At 49.6% G+C, this 23,510-nt stretch overlaps 2 protein-coding genes across 4 annotated transcripts in view; both read right to left on the reverse strand.

The window, feature by feature from the left end:
- Positions 1-7,168, reverse strand: part of HTR4 (5-hydroxytryptamine receptor 4) — a 98,192-nt gene extending 91,024 nt beyond the window's left edge. The window contains exon 1 of the mRNA XM_042880762.1: positions 7,113-7,168. The gene's annotated coding sequence lies outside the window, so the exon portion shown is untranslated. The remainder of the gene's footprint in view (positions 1-7,112) is intronic.
- Positions 7,169-15,098: 7,930 nt separating this feature from the next.
- LOC122185094 (sulfate transporter-like) lies at positions 15,099-20,624 on the reverse strand. 3 transcript variants are annotated; one of them, XM_042880608.1, is made up of 3 exons: positions 19,318-20,624; positions 17,808-18,435; positions 15,099-17,016 (listed from the first exon to the last, which is right to left on the reverse strand). In XM_042880608.1, the coding sequence occupies exons 2-3, from the start codon at positions 18,420-18,422 to the stop codon at positions 15,421-15,423; spliced, it is 2,211 nt and encodes a 736-aa protein (XP_042736542.1). In that variant the 5' UTR covers positions 18,423-18,435; positions 19,318-20,624; the 3' UTR covers positions 15,099-15,420. The 3 variants fall into 3 exon arrangements, with proteins under 3 accessions (XP_042736542.1, XP_042736541.1, XP_042736540.1); XM_042880607.1 differs by having other exon boundaries at positions 19,173-20,624; XM_042880606.1 differs by having other exon boundaries at positions 20,532-20,622.
- Between the last annotated feature and the right edge of the window lie 2,886 nt (positions 20,625-23,510).

A 23,510-nucleotide genomic window follows, 5' to 3' on the forward strand; every position in this document is an offset into this window, starting at 1 on the left:
AAACTAGGCAGGGCGAGGGGCTGAGGCAGACCCTGAGGAGGTCTTTGATCAGAACCAGCTGTATTTTAGCCTCCTGGAGATGGCATTTGGTGGCAGAGATTCCACATTCTCCTTATGTCATCCCCCAGGGGAAGACACACAGAGGTGTTTCTACATCCTATCCTAAATCTGGCTGCCTCCCCGCAGTGGGTTGTTTTCCTGCCCCCAGCAGACACAGACCCATTACCGCCCTCCTTTCAGCAGAGTTGCCCACACCATGCAGCACCATGATCCCATCCCTGCTCTGCTGCTCCCCACACATCTCAAGCACTGCCAACTGCTGCCAGTGGGACTCAGCACTGCCTGCCGAGGCCAGAGAGACACATTTACAAGAGGAGAGGCTCCACATAGTCTGGCAGCATCCCTCCCGCTAACAGCAGTGCAGATAAGCAGCACTGCCTTCCTTAACTCAAGTGGGAAAGAAATCCCAACTCACTAGCTGCTTAATAAAGTGCAGAGAGGCAAAGGAATTTAAACTCCACCTAGGTTTTCCCTGTTTAAGTGAAACTCTCGCAAAGCGCAGCCCAGAGGACAGCCGGAGGGATGAAGCCATTCCCACAGGACTCCATGTGGGATGTGGATGCTCGTGCTGCCCCACACCAGCGCTATTTTTGCCTGGGTTTGGAGCACTCATGAGGGATGATAAGCAGTGCATGCTCTGTTTGTCATTTTTCTCTGTACATGTCGTTGGGGTTCTGCTGTTTTTAGCCAGGCTTTTGGAATTCTTCATCACCTAAAAATGTTCTCCTGCGCCAAGATCAGATCTTTAAGTCCCTCTTGGGTTCCCCAGTTTTGGATCCCTGATCTGAGCGGCTCTCATTGCTTGTATTTTTATGTTGCTGTTTTAAAATCAAAAATAGCAGTACTAATAAATGCCTGTGGACCTAAGGAGTAGTGAAGGATGAGAAGGTTGCTATAGAAGAGGGACGAGGCTGAGGAAGGGAGAGGAAAACTCCACAGAATCAAACATCCCAGAATCCCTCCATCTGGTGGTGATGCCAAGGGGGGAAGGTGAGGGATCTCCTGGGGTGACAATAAATGCAGATGAGCCACAGAGAAGCAATCAGTCTGCTGCCAACTGTTCTCTCCTGTGCCAAGGATAAGCAATGGTGCTGCTCCCAGAGCATGGCCCTGCCCACCCGCACGGTGCAGGGCAGCCAGATATCACCGTCTGCCAGCAGCTGCTTTCCCCTCATCCTTCCTTCCAAATTCTCTGTGATGTCTCCTACAGAACTCACGGGAAGTGCAATCTGCTGAGTAGGGGATTTTTTTCCACGCAATCTGTATTTACCAGCCAGCTTTTGTACACCGAACAATGACAGCATCGTGAGTTTAATGACAGTTTATTGGCATCCCATTGTCATGGCATTGTAATGCATGAGATCACTTCAGGCTCCCTTCTGTGATCATTCCAGAATAAAGACTTTTAAAAGTTACTGTTGAAGAGGCTATCAACGCTTCCAGGCAAAAACAACCCAAATCTCAATGTCAGCACTTCCAATGCATCTGCTTATGTCAAGAACAAACACCTTAGGAAACCACAAGGCCACGGCCCCCAGAACATCTCCTACAAGGTATCCCAAGGGATTGCTGCAGGTGTTACAGGGAAGCTCTACTCAGGGACCTGTGACGCTGATGGGGGCAAGGCAGGCAGAGCTCAGACCTGTGACCATGCTTTCCTCCATGAGCCAGTCTTGTGTTGCACAGAGGCACCCAAGCTGCCCTGCCTCCATGGCAGACTGTCACCTGTACACTGTGGTGTCAAAGGAGGAGACCATTTTGCTTCCTTCTGGTCTGAGTTTCCCAGCAGATCAAGAAAAGGAGAAAGATCAATTGCGGGAGAGAGGAAATTCCCTTCTTCTGTTTTCCTGCTTCCCTGGTTATTTCTCACATAGCGCAAGTATTGTTTGCTTTAAATCCTATTAAATGTAAACAGGGGTGCAGATAGAGCTGCTGTTTTCTTTCAAGAGCTGTTACTGCACGGATCTATCAATGAATGAGCCAAAAGGAACACTTAGAAAATCATGTGCTCATAAAAGGTGTCTTTGCAACTAGATTGGAATCAGCTCCTGTGAATTCCCCCTGACCTACAAAGCTCCTAAGTGAGAGGAGGTAGGCAGAGAAGAGGAAGGGAAGTGAACTCCTCCTACCAGCAGCAGCTGGGCTGAGGGCAGAGGGGAAGCTCAGACTCACAGCTCTGCACATCACAAGCACATCCAGCCCAGAAGAGTCCCATGCACCCCACAAGTGTCCCACAGTGTGCTGACTCTATCGTCCCTCCTCAGAATGAAGTTTTTCACTGTAAATCTCCTAAAACTAAGAAGAGAGCTGAAGACCCAGATACTGAGTCACCTGCTACCTGCATCAAAACACTGGCTGCAGAGCAAATCCTGCAATCCGTTCAAAAAAGACAGGTGTTTCTCTGACTGTCTCTCAAGACCTTTTGGTTTCTGTATGCACACTTTTACCAAATTTGGTTTAAAAAGCAGCTCAGATTCAGCTTCAACCAGTTTCTTTTCAGTGCATTAGAGCAACTCGAGCCACTCTGAGATCAATTCTTAGAAAACCCAAGCTTAAAAAAGCAAATCAAAACAAAAGATGAGGTCTTGCTTCCTTTGAGCCACCAGTTTTCAGTCACACTTTCAACACTTCCCAGTGTAACCCTCAGTAACACTCAGGCTCTGCGTCTCACTGGAACAGTAGAAAACCAGCCTGGGGCTTCTCATCTGACATATGCTTTTGAAATCCATATTTACTGACAAAAAGACGGAGCAGCTAAAATAAGCCCTTTGATATTCTGTGTAAAATAAGAATTAGGCAGGCTATATAAATGAACTTGTTTGAGTGAAGTTGCTTGAATATGTCCAGGGATGGAAGATCCACCATCTCTGGGCAGCACAGCCCAGAGCTCAGGCAGGCTGTCCTGCAGCTGCTCCCACTGCCTTTTACCCACAGGTCCTCCTACCACCACAGCTGTCAGGAGCTGCAGTAAAAGATGGCTCTGAGGCCAAAGAACCATAGAACCATAGTACTGTTGAAATTAAAAGGGACCCTTAAATGCCATCTGTTCCATCTCCTCTGCAATGAACAGGAGCAGCCACAGCTCCATCAGTGCTCAGAGCCCCTCCAGCCTGTCCTCGGTCATCCATCTCCACGGGTGGTGCACCCACCACCCCTTTGGGCAACCTGTGCCTCACTACCCTTATTGTAAAGATCTTCTTCCTTATGTCCAATCTAAATCTCCCTCTTTTCGTTTGAAACCATTTCCCCATGTCCTGTCACAGATGTATTGACCTTGGGTGGGGTTCAACGAGCAGCAGTTCTCCAGCACTTTGTTTGGCAGTGGCACACGTGTGCCTGCTGACATGCAGAGCACCAACTCCTCCTGCCTGGGAGAACCCAAAGATTTGCCTGTTCTCCATGCCCCCAGACCCTGCCACTTTCTGGGCACACCAAGGCAGGCATCAGTTAGCCTAATGAGAAGGGCTCAGCATGGTTCATCAGTGGGGCCCTATTCATCTCTCTCCAATCCAGTAAATGGGACCTCATGTCGCAAGGCACCCACTGATCCTAATAGCCGTGTCATTGAGCAAGACCTCTTCTCTCCTCGCCTGCGTCCCTCTGGCCCTGCACCAAGCCTGACGTCTCATCACACAGCAAGGAACAGGCTGGAGCTGGCCCCAAACAGGGGTCAAACCACTGACTGGAAGCATTTCCTTTCATTCCATCCTCCCAGACACTTTTATATGGGCTGTTTGGAAACCCTCACAGTCAAGTGTGGATTTTAACAGTTGGTTGGGTTTTTTTTGCTTCTATTATTATTAAAGAAAACAACTGTGTTGGTTTTTTTGTTTTGGTTTGTTTTTTTTGTCACTATTCCCTATAGGAAATTTTGGAATTAATCATGAAGACATTTCCTTAGCTACAGTTTTTCTTTTGTTTGTGCTTTTCGTTTGTAGACAGGACAACAGATAAGATGATCAGAGAAGTCCTTTTCTGACTTTAAAAATGCATGGATGAAATTGGTGGTAATATGGCTGTCAAGTGGGCAAGGTTTTCAACTTGGAGCCTGCTTTTCCATGGATTAGCACCTCCAGAGAGCAGCTGCTCCTCGGGTGATGAGCTATCAGTGGCACACACCAGTGACACGGGGTCACCTGTGACCCAGGCACTGCCAGACTACACCTGGTTCTGCTGCTAAGCACTAAGGAGGGTTTGGAGAAGTCCTTTTTTCTTCTCAGCACTCCTTCTAAAAGAAGAAAGTAATGGTGCTGTTGTCTTTAGTATAGGGCACAGAGTTTTAAAAAAAAAAATGCTATAGATAAGAACCATGGAATCATGCCATCATAACTATTTGTGCTACTCAGCTATCTGGCCAACACCTTTTCTTTGCTGGAAGTCTTATGACAGCATGGGCAGGTGGGGGAAAGGGTGATTTGCAGAATAACCCACACACTGGAGCTGCTGGGCTGGGTGAGACCCAACTGCACCTCACCCCTTACTGCACAGCATCCAGCCCATCTCCATGGGAACTATTATAAGGGCAGAACTCATCTTCGCCATCTCAAACCAAAGCAAACCCAAATAACGAGCCGCTCTGCAAGATACAGGGAGCAGCAGCCACTGCCACACTGCCATCAGCACATCTGTCTCTGGGGAGGAGAGCACCTCCTGCTGGGCCCCCAACTGCATCCTAAATTCACAAAATTGTCCAAGACCAATCTGTGCTCTTGCAGAGCAATCTGCTCTCTGCTGTGCATTGATGCCTCGCTTGCAGCAACCCACATGTCTGCAGCTGCCTGGACACATAGGGGTTGAGGGGGTGGGGGGAGGAGCTGAATTAGATTATTTGCTCTAATAACAATAACAATAAGTCTAATGGAATTACACAACATGATCAGAGTAAAGTCAGCTGCTCTAAAGCCCCGCTTTCGGTTTCACATTGGCTGGGAGAACCAGCGTATGGTGCATCCCCATCCAGCCCCTGACAATCCCTGTTCTGCAGGCATGCAGCAGCCCACAGCTCAACACACAGAGGATGGGGACCCCAGGACAGTTATTCGCGCACAGTGAGAAGTGATCCCATGCAGAGAATGACTGTCATTTGGTGCTCACCTCCATCCTTTCCAGCTAATGGGCTCAGAAATGTCAGAAGAGGATAATTAATTAATAGCCTTCCCATGAGGGAAGGCTTCCTTTAACTCTCAGGAGCTCAGCGATGGCTGTGCCCCAACACGCAGGGCTCTGTCAGTGCAGCACATTGGTGGCCAGGAGGTTTCACTGCAGAACTCTGTGTCTACAAGGGTGCACTACAGTGCAGGGTTCCTAGGGGTTTCCATCAGCTCCGCAGTGGAATTACTGAGAGCACCTCCCCTTATACCAGCCAGACACCTGCATCTGTGAGTCAACCCAGGCATGGAGCCCATCACCCTGCCCCATCCTCTGCTCATAGCACTGCCACCTTTCACTCAATGACAGATATGTCTTCAAGCACAAACCCTCCACAAAGATTTCCGTGTAGTGTGGCATGGCTCTTGGATGTGCAGGGCTGCATGGTACCTCCACGCCCTCGTGGGCACACAGCCCTGCACCAGGCAGACAAGAGCTCAGCCCTGCAGCACGCTGGTCCTGCTGCTTTCAAATCAGTGTTTACAAAGTCCTGGGGAAATTAAACTATTTAAGTCCATCCCCAGCAAGGGACTGTTTAAAGAAATAGGATAAACATACCTTAGTGTGTAAATACTTATTATTGAAGCAAACACACAGGTTCATGCACATGTTTGTTTTGCAGCACAGTTGATGGCAATGCTGAGGTCAAGCTAGGGGAGCAAAAAGGAAACAGCGAGGCCATTCCTGGGCCGGGTGCTGCTGGTCTCTGGGACCAACCACAGCCCTGCTGCCCATCATCCCCACCTTGAGCACAGACTGAGCCAGCTCCTGGAAAACTGCACCTTGCCATGCAAAAGTATTCAACTGCTTGAACCCAGGGCAGAGAGAACCATGCTTTTTTGAAAGGGATTTCAAGCATTTTGTTTTTAAAGACAAACAAAGTCATCATGACGTCACATATTTCAAAGCACTGTCCAGGCCAACTGCCACAGCTGCCTGGAGCAGTCCATAAACCAGGACCACTCACCCTCCAAGCTGCCCACAAACCACAGAAGCCTACAGCTGTGCCGTATTTTAATTACTCACCCTTCTATGAAGTTTCCATAGTGGAAGTTGGTTTTGGAACTAGGAGGGATGTGTCAGGGGTTTGAGGAAATGATACTAGTTTTCTTTCACAGATACAGCACCAGATCCTGTCCGTGTACCTGAACGCACTGAGGGCTCCTGCTCACACCCTCGGCTTTGGAGTGAGGCTGAGCCAGGTTCAGCAACAACTCAACACTTGGCCTCAGCAGCATGGGCTCAGAGTGGATACAGAGCTTGGGCAGCCTGGCTGTGATGGGGAAGGCTTTGCACTACAGACCCTGGGATGTGACAGTCAGAGCACAGAGCTGCCTGAATTCCCATAGCTCATCTCCTGGAAAACACCTCCCTTCTGCATCACTCCAGCGATGTTTTTTATCCTTACAAAGCTCAACAAGCCTCTCTACTTGGGAACTTTCTCAGCACCATCAGGTTCGCGTTCTGCCCCAGCTGGAACACCGTGGTTCCTTCCTGTAGATCGCTGCTGGCAGCCCCCGCAGTTTGCACAGTATCACCCACCTCTCGCACAGACGCAGCGGCTCAGAGCGAGCAGGCACACACTGCGACGGCAGATATCGGTAAGACACCTCGGGAGGAATCTCCCCACTACCTGGCTGCCTATCTGCGCACACACACACACACCGACCTTCCCCTCCAGCTCTCTCCGCACCAACTCCGTACCAAAGCGCTCCCAGCCGCCCGATGCGTGATTACTACGATTTCCATTCACAACCGAGTGGACACACGTGCTTTTGCACAGGTGCGCTCCCACAGAAACACGGTGTAAATAAAACGGAGGACGGCAACAGCGCACCGACGGAACGGGGTCGGGCTGCCACCCCCCGCCGCTCTCTGCCCGCTCCCGGTTCCGCGCTGCTTACCATCCCCGAGCCGGAGCCCGGCGCACGCCGCAGCTCCGCGGGCGGTTCGCGTCCTCATCACGGCGGTGCGGAGCGGCACGGAGGGCTGCACACCTCCTGCCCGGGAGCGCCGAACAGAGCCGCCCCCGCCCCGCAGCTCCGCGGACAACGCCCGCCCCTGCCCCGCCCAGCCCAGCCCAGCCCCGCAGCGGAAAGTTGCGGCCGTCCCGCGCTTAGGAGCCGCCAACCCCCCGGCCCGGGCGGTCTCAGCCCCCCGGCACCTCCCGGCCGCTCTCCCGACGCGCATCCTCCGAGGCGGTTGGTGGCTGAGCGCTTCGGTCGGGCAAATCCTCCCCCGAGCTCGGCTAAGATGCTTCGTTTCGCCGCGTCGTGGCTTTTCAAGCCGACTTCTGTGGTTCGTTTGCGGGAGAAAAACGCAGAAGGGAAGCGGAGCGCGGTGACGCGGGAGCGCGTTTCTCACTGAGGGGTTCAGCCCGGCTCTTCTGACCTTAGGAGAGATTTGGCGGTGAGAATCCGTCCCCTTGACCCGGTCCGGGAGGAGATGGGCACCGCGCGGCTCCGCATGGGGATCCAAGCCGTCCCACTGCAGAAACGGACGGAGCGCAAAAGCGGGATACAGGCGCCCCGTCTCCAGTTATGCCCGCCTCCCGCACCTGGACCTGAATTGGGCCGTTTTAGGGAGAACACGAATCTCAAACTACGTACTGCAGCCTGTGCAGTGTGTGCTGCCCTCCAGCCCCAGCTCCTCCTGCTCTGCTCGGCACCTCGGTCCCCTGTTCCCTCTGTTTGTTCACGGACTCCGAGCTCTGAGAGCCCCGCACACAGCCCTGCTCATACGGACAGCTTACAAACCAAAACCCGATGTATGGGGCTGGGAGCCAAAGGACAGGAAAGTTCACAGACATACTGTCATAGACTCACAGAATGGCTTAGGACAGAAGGCTTAAAGACCACTGAGCTCCAATCCCTGCTGTGGGCTGGCTGCCCCCACCAGCTCAGGCTGTGCAGGGCCCCATCCTACCTGGCTTGGGCACCTCCAGGGATGGAGCTCTGGGCAGCAGTGCCAGTGCCTCACTGCCCTCTGAGTGGGCTTGAACCTGAAGAAATACCCTGTGACAGTTTGGGGTGCTCTGTGCTGCCAGCTGTAGCAGAGAAGGGCCGTGGGGGGTGGGCTGCAAAGCCAGCTGTCCCTGGGTGTATCTGAACCTGAGAATGAACCTGAGAACAGGCCGTGCTGAGCCCCAGCACTCTCATCACTTCCATCGTATTTTCTCACACCTCCTTTTAATGCAAATTGCTCTCCAGGATTATCAAAGGGTTTATTCAGCACAAGTGCGATGCGTACAAAAATTTAATTAAATCTTTAAAAAGAAAAATTGGAAAGGATTGTAGAGGACGATAAGGCTGCTGCTCACTCTTCTCTCCTTCTCTCGTCCTTTCTTCCTTCTGTAACAATAATAAAGCTGAAGATCCAATGGAGAAAAAAAGTGGCCGTGTGATTCATCGGCCCTGAATCACAGCGCGGTGCAGCGGCGCTCGCTGCCTTCCTCTGCAGCAGCTCCAGCTCTGCTCCACATCACTGCCACACTGCCAGGCACAGTGGTGAGACGGGGAGATAAAACCCACTTGGCAGGGCTGCCTTGGGAGCGCATGGCATGCTGGCTTTGAACGCTGCATGGCCCCCCTGTGCTTCATTTTGCAGGATGGACTTTGTTGAAAAGAGAGCCTGAATAAATTACGTTTCTGAGGGTTACACCTGCTGTCAGAGCATGCAGTTCTGCCCTGGGGCTGAGGAGGGGCTTCTTCCTCTCTTTCCCATATCAAACATAGTGGGGGTCACCTCAGTGTGGGCAGTGTGCAGGTCCCAGCAGCCAGCAGTTCCAGCCTTGAGCTGAAAGGTCCTGGCAGGGCAGCGGGACACTGGGCTGGGTCTGTCCCAGCGTTTCTTGGGAAGGAGAGCACCATGAGGAGGTGAGGCACTGGCAGCACTCTGCTCTCCATCTGACTGAAAGCACCTGCCGATGTGCTGCTCTCCTTCCTTACAGATGTTTCACTGCTGTCAGCACCTCCCTTCTCTACATTACTCATTACCAGGCCAAGGAACTGTCTGTGTGCTGCTCCATCTCCATGCAGCCACACTCCTGGGCTCACAGTCACAGTGCTCAGCTTGAAATGAGACAGGAAACAGCTGAACCGTAAGGGATCACAAGTAAGAGGCACACAGAGGTGGGAGCCAACCTGGAGCCTGTAAGGACACAAAGCCCAGCACTGCAGAGTGAGATTGTGCTGCTTGCTGAGCACTTTGATTTATCCACTGTGCCTTATCCATAAGTCTGCACAGACATAAATCTAAAATCCAGCGTAAGACAGGTCTGACTTCCAGCTTTACAGATGTGTAAGATCAATGACCTGGTCTCAGTTGTGCAAGGCAGAATAATAAACAGGTCTGATAACAGGGGACAAGTTTGTCTGACTTTCTTTACAAGAGATCATTCTTTGGAGACCATCTCCCCATTTACAGCTCATGAGCTGGAAGCTACTGAGCAATCTGTCAGGAGTGTGAGGACAGCTGACAAATCAGGCACTCTGGGTCAGAGCAGATGTGGGCATCTGGTCATAGTTAAGATCTCTTCAACCCAAACCATTCCATGGTTCCGTGGTTCCATGATTCCATGAGAAGAGGCAGAGCCCGCCCCATCTCACTCTTCCCCCCGGACCCCACAGGACAACAGCAGCTGGGAACCCTCTCTGGTTGCTGCTGATCTGCACAGGGGCTGCACGCATCCACACAAATACTGATAACTACACGTGACTGAATAAAAGCCAAGTGAATCACTCATCACAGATCATGGATAGTATTAATTCTACCTCTTCTGCACTCAGGATGCCCATGAGCCTTCCTGAATTTATTTTTTCCTTCTTTGTTGCATAGTTTTGGAGATGAAGTAGCATAAACACAAGTCATTTTGCTCTCAAGAAAAGATGGGATAGGAGTTCCATGAAAGTCAGTGCACACATGGAAGCACTGAAGGAGGTAACGGGATCTGCTCAACCTGCCATAGCCAGGTGCTCGGTGCTACACTTCATAAGCGAATCACTTTGTGCAAACCAAGAGGCTCAGCACAGCACATCCAAGCCAGCCAGAAGTGCTGGTGCTCTGTGAGGCTGCTTCCCCTCAGAGCACTTCTTGCACACCCCGCCCTCTGCCTGCTCATATCAACGTCCACTAAGTGTGGAACCAAAGCAATGCAGCCACTGCTAACCCAAAACCCATTCAAACGAATTTGATCCACGCTGGATCTGCATGGCTGCTCTTCTCCAATCCCACTTGCATGTACAGGTATGTCACATCACTCAGAGGGATGAAGCTCCTGCTGTGCTCCGTGCCACTTGCCCTGGTCGGCCATGAGCCCCCAACTCGGTTTGCTCATGCAGCCCAGGATTGCTCTGCTGCAGATGGCTGCACCGTGTGAGGGATGAAGGCTGCCGTTTCCATGGCAGCAGTTAGACGACTCCACTTGTTAGCAATTCTACTATTAAAATGCAAACAAAATTACACCAGGAGAGTGACTTTTTCCTTCCCACTCTTTGGCCTTTGGGAGTCCTCACCTTTGGAATCCTCAGGCTATCACTGCGGTTATTCCCACCCAGATTTCCAGGTCTAGCTCACAGCACTGCACGAGGGGTGGAGTGGTGATGGGGGGCTGCACAGCCTTTGGAACCCCTAGGGTCAGCTCTGGCCCAATGCTGGTACCCACATTCAGCAGTGAGAGGTTCTCAGTGCCACCCTACTGGCACTGGGCTGCCTGCAGCACCTGGGAAGGGAACCCCAAACCCTTCATGGGATGGAAACCCATTAGCTAGGTCCTCTCGTTGCTTAGTGGAACAGTGATCTTCCTGACCATTCATTTCCCATCAAAAACCTTAACATTAAGAAGAAAAACAGCAGGATGGTTCTTTATCCAGAGCTGTGCAAAAAGAGGAGAGCAGACGGGACCCTGCTTGTTGTGTGCCAGCTGTGCTGGCAGCTGCACGCTTGGGCAGCGATGATTACATCCAATGCCTACCCAAGCGCAGCAGAGCACTCGGGGAAATTCACCCTGCATCCTCCGCAGCACAGCAGACGTGTGAAGCACACCATGACGCAGGTGCGCTGGGGTGAGAGCGCCGGCAAGACGAAACCAGGTCGGACCAGCAGCAGCTGCTGGGCGTCCTCTTTGAAGCGAGTTACTTGCTTGAATAAGGAATTCTAGGGGGAAAAGCGGGGAAAACAAAGCGCAGAATGCAGTGAGTACCTGTGCTCCATCCACAGCACCGCAGCAGCACGAAGCTCAGCCGCCGCGGCTGCCGGGCAGCGCGCGCAGGGACGGAGCGGGGCAGGCGGGGCGGGAGGCGCTGCTCGGGGTGCTCCCGCTGAGCCGGTGGCGCCCCCTGGCGGCACGGCGGCGCTCTGCCGGCGTTCAACGGAGCGCTACCGGTCCCGTTTACTTCTCCGTAGCCTCAGCCGAGTGTGAGGAGCCGACAGATCCATCGGTGGCCATCTCCCAACCTATCAGCTGCTAATTTGTCCAGGCAAACGGTTGTAGAGAGCTCAGAAAAACAGCCGGCGTGGGGTGCGTAGTCGTAGAATCATAGAATCGTTTGAGTTGGAAGGGATCGCTAACGGCCATCTGATCCAACCTCCTGCAACCAACAGCGATACCCACAGCTCCATCTGCGCTCAGAGCCCCGTCCCACCTGTGTGTGTCTGCAGGGACGGGGCACCCAGCCCCTCTCTGGTGGTGGTAATGCAGAATTTGTGATCACACCTGCGTGCAGCTGCCTGTGGGACCGCAGTTGGCTGCTTGAGCTGGAGCCCGGGGCAAGGAGCTCTTCCTGCAGAGCCTAATTTAGGTCTAACCTGAAGGAGACCTGTCCCCTGCACCCCTGTATGGCCAGAGCTCACTGCTCTGCCTCGCCTCATGGCCTTGCTGTGTTCCTACCTGGGCTTCTCAGAAGGCTTTGCTCTGACGCAATCACGTCAGCTTCTGAATTCTCCTGCTGAAAGGGCTGCACAGCACCCTCTGTTTAAACCCTGCTTTAAAAGATTTGAAACTGTGGAGGAGCCACGTCAGAAACCCCTTCTCAGCCACAGGATAGAGATCTATTCCTTCTTCTGCCATCGGAGCCACTGATAGAGCCCACAGCTGGCTTAGGAGAGCACCAACTCCTGCTTAGACACTCCTCCAGCACCAGCTGCCTCCAATGAAGTTTTAATTTTTGTTTTTTATTATTATTATTATTATTTTTAGGAGTCTCAATGCCACCACCTGCAGCTCACTGATTTTCCTTCCCAGCCGAGGCTTGCCTGCCTGGGAAGTTCTACATGGGCAAATGTTACACTGTGGGACTTGCCTGTGCTGGGAGCACCCTGCTTTATCATAGAAGTAATTCCTGGGGCTAGAAAAGAGCATATCCAGCAACAGGCAATAGGGGCAAGAGCAGCAATCCCATATGCTTTCCAGAAGGTGAAGCAAACACCATTCAGCCATAAAACCTTTATTCTCTAAACTTCCCCAGAGGGAGCATTTCAAAGCATCAAAAGGATTCAAACCTGTCCGGCTGCTGCTGCGGCATAATTAACAGCTGCACAGTCAGCTCCAACCACAGCTGACAAAGCCTGAGCATCTATTTATCACACTCTTGGAGTATTTATAGATCTCAGCAAGGCAGGGGGTAGAGAGAGAAGGAGCAGAACAGGTGAGCTGCTTGCTGGGGGAGATAACACTTGCTTTTATCATGTGGCATTTCCGCAGTGCCTGGCAGTGCTGCAGGAAGGGGCAGGAGGTGTCTGGGCAGTGCTGTCCTACCGGTGGGTGCCCTTCCTGTATGGCCCCAAAGGTGAAGGGCCCACAAATACTGCCTGATTTCCCGCACCACTGATTATGGGCTACCCTTGGACCGTACAGTTTGTGTCCTATCTCTCGGTATCATTTACAACTCATGGCCTCTTCATAGGGACTGATAAGAAAGTAGTGTCGCTTTGGCACTTTCACAGCTCCTCTGTGCCTGCACACTGCATTGCAGCAGGAGGTGGGAATCCCTGCTCCCATTGAACCTCACCTGCTATCTTGCAGCAGGCGGTGCCCAGAAGTCATCAGCACCCATTTTACTTCCTCCTGTGGCTTTATTCAACCTGCTGAGATCATAAATGCATATAAAGCCTAACTAAAACAATTTAATTTCCCTCATAAATGGGCTTTCAAGGAAAACGATGGTTCTGCTACTCCAAAGAGGAAGCAAAGTGGAAGTAACAAGTCTTCTCTCTGCAGATTCTCTGACTCTTCTGCACACAGAGCTGCCCACTGCCCGCTCTCCATGACTGATGCAACCTCCCTGGGAGTTCCTTCATGCCCTGGCAGCCTGCAAGGACCCTTGGCAGGCCGTTACAGTGCCTGACCACTCTGAGAGAGAAAGTTTTTCCTCATGTCTAAGCTACATCTCCTCTGGTACAACTTGCGGCTGTTTCCTCAGGTCCTGATAGACCCACGCTTAGCAGTCAGTCCTGCAAGGTCTGGGTTCGTCTGGCACTTCCACCCCGGCTCCAGCAGGCTGCTGGGCATACCCCAATCCTAAGCTATCTGAAGGAATCTTTTTCTTTTTTTTTTTTTTTTGACCACAAAAAAAATATTTTCTTGAGCAGAGCCAGCAGGTTTCCTTTTCCATGCACTTTATTTACAAGTCTCCAAGTAGCTGTCAGATGTGGTGTTTCCTAAACGTGATCAGGGGAATAGTGTTGTATTAAACATGCAGCATAAACGGTGGATTTGCAGATGGAGCAAGGGCTGTCAGCTGAACAAATTCCCTGCAGTCTTCTGAAACTTGTTTGTTTTTAAGGGAAGTGTTTTGCTGTTGCTGACTTTGAGGAGACCTGTCAGTAACTAAAGGAAGGGGACGGAATCCTTAGCAAGGTCTGCTGTGATAGGACAAGGGGAAATAGTTTCAAACTAAAAGAGGGGAGATTTAGATTGGATATAAAGAAGAATCTTTTTATTCTTTATTTTATTATTTTATTCTTATTTTATTTATATATATTATATATATATATTATATTTTTTATTTATAATATTTTATTTTATTATTTTATTCTTTATAGAGTAAGGGAGAAGAGGCACTGGCACAGATTGCCCAGAGAGGAGATAGATACCCTGACCCTGTAGACACCCATGGTTAGGCTGAAGGGGCTCTGAGCACTAAAGCAGCTCTGCTCATTGCAGGGAGTTGGACCAGATGGCCTTTAACGGTTCCTTCCCATTCAAATGATTCTATCCTGTCCTGTCCTATTCTCTGTAGTGTTTGTTTTGTGGCCTCTGAGGGACTGTTATGCTCTCTGCCATGGGCTGTTTGGAACATAACTGTTCCTCTGCAATCTACTCCCCACAGTGACTCAGAGTGGACACAGGGGAGGGAAGGACAGTCCCAAATAAAGGTGGCAAAAAGGAACGTGGGACCATGTATGAAGCAGCGGGGCCATGCTGGTTCTTGGTCCTGGTTTGGTTGGGGAGCACCAGAGCCATGGGGCGTGGATTTCTCTACAGTGCAATTTTTGTGAGAGCACCCCTGGAGGGGATTCTTGCATCCTCACTTTCCTGTTTCATTCTGTCTGGGCACTGGAGCTGCACACAGAAGGAAACTCTCCACGATGAGCTCCCATTGCATTTGGGAATGCTCCTAAGCACACTCGTAGAGCGACGTTTCCTTGGCGCTGGGTTTGGAGAACACCGTTATTGATTTGGAGGCTGTTTTTGTACCACTGAGAACAACGGGAAGTTTGGACTTGGAATTTGAACGGCTCCAAATTCAGCCGCCTTTTTAAGAACCTACACTCCTGCGCTTCCCTTTTCCCTGCACCGAGGCCGTGCCGCTCACAGCCGGCGGCCGCACACCGCTGCCGGCCCATCCCCGCTCCCCGCCGCGGTGCCGGCGCGGCTCACTCGCGCCCCCCAGCGCCCACGAGAGTCCGGAACCGCAGCAGCGGTGGCTCCGCACGGCTGTGTGCCGCCTGTCGCTGGCAAGTCCTTTCCGCAGAGGGGAAGCCACCAGGCTTTTTACCGACGCGGCTGACCTTGAAATGCCTCTCAGATTATTGGCCTTGAAATCCGCGCTTCCCTTGTCCGTTTATTCCGTGCTTGCTGCTAACAGGTCTTTTTCAGTGCTCTGCTTGAAAAAAAAAAAAAAGGCAAAAAACAACAAACAAACAAACAAAAAAAAACCACCCTAAAATTGCGGTGAAGCCCAGCTCATCAGAAATCATTCCTCACGTGCAGCTCTACAGAGACGCTTGGACGCTCAGGTCCTCAGGATCCGGGGCAGCATCCCTTCTCTCTCTGCTCTCCTGCTGCTGCTCGTGGTACCACTGCTGTGCAAACTGCACCGCGTGGTGCACGCTGTGGAAAGCCGGCTGGCCGCCGTGTGCCCCAGCAGCCCAGCCTCCATCCCGCAGCCGGCGGCGGAGGAGGGGGTTGCAGTTGGCCAGGAGCACCTGGACACCGAGCTCCTGGTAGTCACTGTGCGTCTCTTTCAGCACGGAGAGACCCATGGTATCTATGAACTGCATAGCCCCACAGTCAATGATTAGGGTGTGCATATCTAGGGATGGCAGGCAGACGCTTGTGGGTGACCTCTCCACGTGTTTCTTGGAAGGTTTCAGGCAACCAAACAGAGTGTTAAAAATGCTCTTCCTGTTGCCTGTTTCTGCTCTTGCCCGGGTCTTTGCCCTGTGATGCCTGGCAGCCAGCAGGACAGGATTGACCCCAGTTTTCTGGTAGAGCGCAGTCTTGAAATAGTCTTTGTTGGCATAGTAAAGGGACGACTCAAAGCGGAAGATTTTGATGTTGGCAATACTGCTGAGCTGCTTGTAAGCAGACTGGTCTTCGTAGATTTCTGTGTTGCTGACCTTGCCCAGGAGCGCGGCCCTGGGTCTCTGCGTGCGGAAGATGACGCAGAGCAGAGCAAAGCAGACGCCCACAAGGAGCCCTATCTCTGTGGTGATCAGCGTGGAGGCCAGCATGGTTATCCACCACACCACCGTGTCCAGCTTGCTGAGCTGCCACATGCGTGGGGTTTCACAAAATGTCCTCAGGCCACCCCGCAGGTTGACAATGGTGACCACCCCCAGGATGGCAGTTTGCAGAGAGTAGAAGAGCGGAGCGATCCACAGCAACACCAGCAGCAGCACCAGGGAGGTGACCAGGCTAGAGAGCTGCGTTTGGGTCCCTGTGGACTCCTTCAGCAAAGTCTTGGTCAAGGCTGCAGAGCTAGCAAAGCAGTAGAAGAAAGATGGGACCAGGTTGCACATGCCAATGGCGATCATCTCTTGGTTGGCACGGACAGCATAGCCATGCTTTTTGCCAAAGATTTCCGCCAGGGAGACCGTCATAGCAAAGCCTATAATAGCAATGGGCAGAGCATCGACTGCCAGGCTGGAAAACAGCTTTGTATCTGGTAGGGTGGGTTTTCTGAAGCCGGTGGGGATGGCCCCACAAACAGAAGACTTGTATCGCTCTTCAAAGTTAAAGCAGTAAGATACTACTGTGGCTATGATGACCACGAGCAGCTCTACAGGGAATGGGGCCTTCATCTTGTCCTTGTACCGATCATTGATCATTTTGACAGGTATTATGATGGCCAAAGCAACCAGGCTGGTGACCAGGTCGCAGATATTGGTGTTTTGGATGTACCTGAAAAGATCTACCCATGTCAGGATGAAGGACCCCACCCCTTCGTGACGGGGAATATTCAGCCCGAGGAGGTACTTCATCTGGGAGGTGATGATGGTGAGGCTGGAGCCGGCCACAAAGCCGCTGAGGAGAGGTTCTGACAGGTAGACAGACACAAAGCCCAGCTGTAAAACCCCCAGCAGGATCTGAAAAGCAAGACAGCCGTATCATTAGCATCCATGAGAAGGGCTAGAAGAGGTGGCTGGAAATTTATGGCAATTTGCTTCTACTTCAGCATGTCTAGCTATTCTGTCTGTGAGCATTCAGTATGAGACCCAGATTTTTGTCTTAGGTAGATAATGTGGTGTATTGAATACTAAAGACTGCTACCCAGACTTGTCTGTGGTGAGAGATGCCATACAAGAAAGCCTACAAGATCCCCATTGCTGTGTTTTTTCAAGCAATAAGGGTGCATAGTTAACACTGGAAGTCCAGAGAGCAGACAGATCAAAGCAGTAATTAGCATCTCAATGGCATGAGAATAGTGTGATTTTAGTTGTTCCAGTGAGAGGATCTGAAGTTGTCTAACAGCCAGGCCCAAGCCATGCATAGCCATTAATGGAGCCCCTGCCGATGGCAGTCTGTGAGGGCTCTTCCTTTTTGCCCTGACTGCTTCTGACCTACAGAGCAGTCAGCTCAGGTCCAGAACCAAAGTGATGGGAAGGTGGCTCACAGTTTCCTTTATTTCCCCTACTGTGTTTGATTCTAAGCATGTTTCAGATATATTCAAGGACCCAGCACATGGGGGAAGCAAAACCTTAAATTCAGCTGTGTTCAGGCTTTTCAAATCACTGCAGCTGGCTAAAGGTGTCAGGCTCTAGTTGCATTTAGGAAAGGTATCTCATGGTTTTTAAGTCTGAAGTGGGACTGGAGCTTAGAGTTGTTAAGCATTAAGAAGTTCCTAGCAAGGAAACTGCACAACAGTGGACATTTGTACCTGGTAAAGACCGACCAGAAAGCTCAAGGAAAGGGCCACAGTGATGGCGTAGCAGCTCCTGTCACAGGTACCCATCTCATCGCTGGAGGAGGTGGCATTGCTCACCAGCAGAGAGTCAGTGTTGTCATCGTACCCTGCTAGCTGGAGGTGCCGATTCACAGACTGCCCAATCATCAGGCAGAGGACTCCAAAGGATCCCACAAAGTTGTGGCGTGAAGTGGCCATAGCGACATAGATGATACTGCAGAAGAAGTTTGTGTAGATTCCATAGATGGGATCCTGGTTGGCTAACAGGGAATAGGAGATGGACTGAGGGATGGCGACTATCCCCACCAGGAGCCCAGATATGACATCCCCAAGCAACTGCATCTTGATGTTGTAATGGGGAAGCCAGTCTAGCACTGGGAACAGCTGGCAGAAGAAGGTGATGATGGTTTGATGATTGCATTTGCAGACCTCTCTGGCTTTTTTCAGGATAAAATCCTTAGTCCTGAAGTCTATGGGCTCATTCTCCTCCAACTTGATGTGCGTAAAGTTGACAGGAGGCTCTTCTGGTGTTAGGGAGCTCTGCACATCTTTGCTCTGTCCTGATGTCTGGCTTGACTTGTCCTCCATTGCAGCAGGAAGGCTAAGCAGGAGAGCAGGTATGAAGAGTCACAGACAGGAAATGTTGCATTCATGTGCATAATGTGCTTTGCTTGGCTCCGGGGCTTATGCAGATTGAGCAAATTAACAAACAAAAGAAAATAACCTCAGCCAAACCAAACAGACAACACCTTCTTGTGGTGCCATTTGTTATCAGTTAGGGACTCAAGCAAGCACAAACCTGAGGCTATGGTTTGCATACTGACACAGATGTCCCCATCAGAGAGAGCTACAGAGGCTGTTGTGCTCTTTACTAGTGGGACAGCAGAGGGATAAAGGTCAGACAATCTTGCCCTTCTTGATGATACTTCCATTTAAAATCTAGTTTGAAAATCTTGAAATATACCAAGTGATGTTTTAGGAATGCAACACACGGGTAGGGAAAGTTATTTGCAAAATAATTTTTCCTTTAACATTTTGACATTCGAAATTACATTGCTGGCTTGCATCAAACAAGCCCATCACAGGGACTGATATCTGCAAAATGAAAGTATGCAGCTTTCTCAGTCTGATTAAGTATATAGTACCCAAAGCTATTCCAAGTTTCTCAATCAAAATGCAGTTGCAATAAAGCATACCTTTTCATCAGAATTGAACACAGACACACAGACAAAAGTAGTCCTGAGCACCATCCTGGCTGCAGTTTGGAAACAGAACTGGGATAATGAGAAATCCCATTCTCCTGCCCAACAGGTTCACTTCCCAACCCAATTCTCTTACCTCTGGCTGCAGGAGCCACGGGACACAGGGAGATCTCCTAAGGTCCCTCAGAAACCATGTGGAGCTGCTTACCTGCTGCTAGACCCATCTTCTCACCTCACAGCACACACTGAACAGAGAAAGCACAAGCCAAACAATTGCAAACCTCTTTCCTTTGCCCTCCTTCTGAATCACGCGTTGCTTCTCTTGAGAAAACTGACTTTTTCTGCCAAGACATTGGCCCTTTTATCTCACCTCAGCTGATGAAGACAGTGCAGCCAGCCAAACAGGGCTATATTTTGAAAACAAACATCATTCTGGATGACTATTTTTAATGAAAACTCGTTCTGGTCATTAAGAATGATTGAAGGAGTTTGGAGAAGTGTTTCTGCCAGATAACAGTATTGCTGGTATCCAGGGATGTGTTGGCTAAACAAGGGGAGCAGTGCACAGAAATCTTCCTTCGTGTGCTATGGCACTGCCCCTCCCTGGGGCCCAAGTGCTACTGGGCTTCTCTGCTCAGATCTATTCTTGACATCTATTCTTGACATGATTATGATAAAGAAAAAAACCCTTCAGTGAAACAAACATTTTTTCTTTTCTGGTAGCTTTTCTACCATCACGCACCTACCTAACCCTACAGAAAGCTGTATTTCAGTAATGTGAGGTAAATAAATGAAGAACACCAGCACTCTCTGCCTGCAGAAGACATGGTAGGGGAGACAGCTGCTCAATGTATCTATCTATTTATGCTAATCCTTCTTTCTCTGCCATTCCTCCACCGCTCACGTACTTTCAGATATACCTGTTGATAGTTCCCCTCTCCCTCCCTCTTCTTACAGTTGTTGACTACTCCTTTCCTTAGCCTTTTCATTCCTCTAATGCTTTAAAGATGATCCCTTCATCTGCTTTATAATCCTTTCTAGTTATAGCTCTTTTTGTATCTTGGCCTGAGTTTGTCTCTATTTTTCATCTTCTTGCTTAGTAAATGACCCATATCTCCATCTTTTGTACAATTCCTTCATCTTGAAGTGCAGTCACTGGAGAACTGGTGATTCAGTCATTGAAGAACTGGCCAGGTTCATCTCGAAGGCTGGCTTATTTGCTGGGATAAAACACATCTAAGCACAATCCATCCTTTGACTTTTCATCTTATTCAGGTCAAGGAGTTCTGATCTTGACAGTCTTTTCAGCATTACTACCCACCACGAAGATGGGACAAAGCATGTTCTCCACTTAGGACAGCATCTAGGCTGCACTTAACCTCAACACTGCCCTCACTGCACGTCACCTCTTCTTCATGTTCCACTTAGGCACTGCAACGCTTATGTGTTATGATTTTCTTCACCTCTTGCCACAGGTTTGTAAGACTTGACTTACCCATACTCTTTCAATTCATGTTGAAGATTGTGCCTTTGGGAAGTTTTTTTCCATTCCTTCAGTCTCTGTTCTTCCCCTACCATCCTTTGTGATTTTTTAGTTGCCTGAAGCCTTCTCTGTGCTCTGTGTCTTTCCCTTTCTTGTATGCAAATTCCCAATTGCTTCTGTATAATAGACTTTAAAATATTCCATACTTTCCATGCAATTACATTCCCAAGCTCCTTGTCCCAGCAGGCTTCCCCATGGGGTTCAGTTCTCTGCAGTGGCCTCTCTGGAATGGAGGGCCTTCATGCAAGAGCAGCTTCTGCTCAATCCTTCTGCCTGTTGGCACTGACGAGAGGCCTCTTTATACTCTTCATCCTGACGGAAAAGATATAAGAGCATACTTGGTTACACTGAACGCTGAGTAAAACTCCAAAATTGCTTGTTCTGCATGAGGTGAGGTAAGGGCAGAAACTGGAAACATTTCACATTTACTCTAGAAAATGTGTAACAGATAAGCTTAAAAAATAAATCCACAACAGTTCAGGTGACCTTCAGCTGGCAGAGGACATGAAGTCTTCCAAATGCGAGGTCACTACAGCTAAACATCTGAAATAGTTTGTTTTCAAATGCATATTCACAGGTTGATCTTTATTGCCACCATAAACGCACCTGATAGACTCCACTGTGGGAAAGGTTGGGTTGGACAGATGGTGACAATTAGCTTGAACAGCATAAATGTAGGCAAGACTTTGCCTCTCAGTAATACAGCTTCCTCTGTTTTTTAAGAGAAGAAAAAATCTTTTCAGTTGTAGCACGGTATTCGAGCAACGTAACAACAATCTGTTCAATACATTGCAATACATTGCAAACAGCTAGAACCAGAACAGTGGAAACCCAAGCTCCAGGTGCAGTGGAGCTGCAGCAGAGGGCTGTTTCATTCTTACAGTTGGTTGGTGGATGGTAAGCTGGATGTGAGCCAGCAATGTGCCCTTACAGCCCAGAAAGCCAACCATATCCTAGGCTGCATCCAAAAAAAAACCATGGCCAGCAAAGCAAGGGAGGTGATCCAGCCCCTCTACTCCTTGCTGATGAGGCCTCACCTGGAGCACCACGTCCAGATGTGGAGTCCTCAGTACAGGAGAGATGTGGACCTGTTTGAGCATGTGCAGAGAAGGGCCACAAAATTGATCCCAGGGATGGAGCACATCCCCTGTGAGAACAGGCTGAGAGATGGAGCTGTTCAGCCTGGAGAAGAGAGAGACCAGACTCTAAAGGGGGGCTGTAAGAAAGAAGACAGACTCTTTAGCAGGGCCTGTTGTGATAGAACAAAGTGAAATGTCTTTAAACTAAAATGTAGGAGATTTAGACTGGAAATAAGAAGTGCTTTACAATAGGAGAGGTGAGGCACGGCACAGCTTGCCCAGAGATGTGGATGCCCTAGCATCGGAGACATCCAAGGCCAGGCTGAAGGGGTCTGAGCAACCTGACTGAGCAGCAGATATCCCTGTTCATTGCAAGGGAGTTGGACTAGATGATCTTTATAACACAACCGATCCTGTAATTCCAGACAAAAAAAAAACAGAAAAAAACAGAAAAATATCACAAAATTGGGTGGGTATGTGTTTGTTACACAGGCACCTTGCAGTGGATAAGTGCACTGAGTTCACTTCTCTGCTGCCGTGTCAATGCATTGTTTGCTTTTAACAGGACTAGCAACATCTCAGGCAATACAGTTGTTTTCTGTGAAACAGAGCTAACTGCATATGCAAGGATTTTTATTTGTTTTTAGCTCTGTGAATATGTTTATGACTATTTGGCTCCTGGAAGCTTTTCAGGTAGCATCCCAAGTGCTTTGGCTCCATAAAATGACCAGCCTGCCTTAGTCATGGGTGTATCCCACAGCTCTGCATGTCCTGAGATCACGAGCCACTTTAATAAAACACAGCAAGTGAGCCAAGTAATGGTGCCAGGAATCTAAATGAAGTGCTTTTCTTTCCTTTTACATTTGGGACCTTGCTGTCTTTTCAGAAGGCTGCGGTTCAGTTCCCCTTGGAAATGAATTTTTGAGATGCAGACATTCGCAAAGCTTCATTATTTATTTATTTAAAGGGAAAAAAACAAAAGAGAGACAAGCTCAGAACTGGTCCCATTGCTGAGACATGGCAAAATATTAAACAGCAGTCGAGGACAATAATTATCAGAATCTGTCCTATGGTTCCTTCAACTTCACAGTTTTGAAGAGATTACACCAGAGCATCTGGAAGCAGTACATTAGGTCATCCCAGAAAATAAAATAGCTTTTTGCAGCCTCCTGTGATTTTTCAGTTTATGATAATGTGCAGGGGTCATATCAGAGCATGCAAGGCAAAAACAAGGGTTCTATTCAAACATAAACATTGGAGGGCCAGAAGTGTCACTCACCCTTAGACTGCACGTGTTAATACAGTTACTCCATTTTTTAAGTTTGAGAGGGACAAAGGGCCCCACAAATAAATGTAAAAAGCATCCATTTGGACTACTGCTCCCTTCCACCAATGAGCCACAAAGACAAACATGCAAATGTTTTAAGTATACTTTGGAAGATGCGAGATAGAAAGTCCTTTGGAAAGGGATTCTGTGTAGGGAGAGCAAATCTAACTGGATGTGGAAGGGCATCTTTGGCTGCAGATACAAACACTGCGCACCAGCTGCCCCACTACTGGGGACACCATAGACTGGTCTTATCCTTTGTCTGCTTGTAAAACATGGAAAAACTCCAGCACCTCACAGTACAAAAGCTTGGGGATTTGGAGAGCATCCCCCGTTTGTATAAGAAGAATGAAAACAATTCCTTGCTAGCTTCGCAACAGTTTGTTGCTGTTTTTCCTGTGTGACAAGTATCTAGTGCTGATGACTCTTTTCTGAATTATCCAGCCAATAATTGAAAATTCTGTAATGGCTCAGTAAACTGATTAAATTGATTACAGATGAGTATTATGAAATAAGCCAGGGAGA

This window comes from Lagopus leucura, unplaced genomic scaffold (genome assembly GCF_019238085.1).
Source record: "Lagopus leucura isolate 7727_CA_CO unplaced genomic scaffold, USGS_WTPT01 Super-Scaffold_100027, whole genome shotgun sequence".
NCBI lineage: Eukaryota > Metazoa > Chordata > Aves > Galliformes > Phasianidae > Lagopus > Lagopus leucura.

Bases quoted from the DNA above. Each gene is read 5' to 3' on its own strand.
- LOC122185094 (XM_042880606.1), bottom strand. From the start codon at position 20,614: ATGGTAGGGGAAGAACAGAGACTGAAGGAATGGAAAAAAACTTCCCAA. The intron at 18,436-20,531 runs GTAAGTCAAGTC...TCTCCTGCTTAG, and splicing joins CATGAATTGAAAGAGTATGG to CCTTCCTGCTGCAATGGAGG. The intron at 17,017-17,807 runs GTACAAATGTCC...CTTGCTTTTCAG, and splicing joins TTCTGGTCGGTCTTTACCAG to ATCCTGCTGGGGGTTTTACA.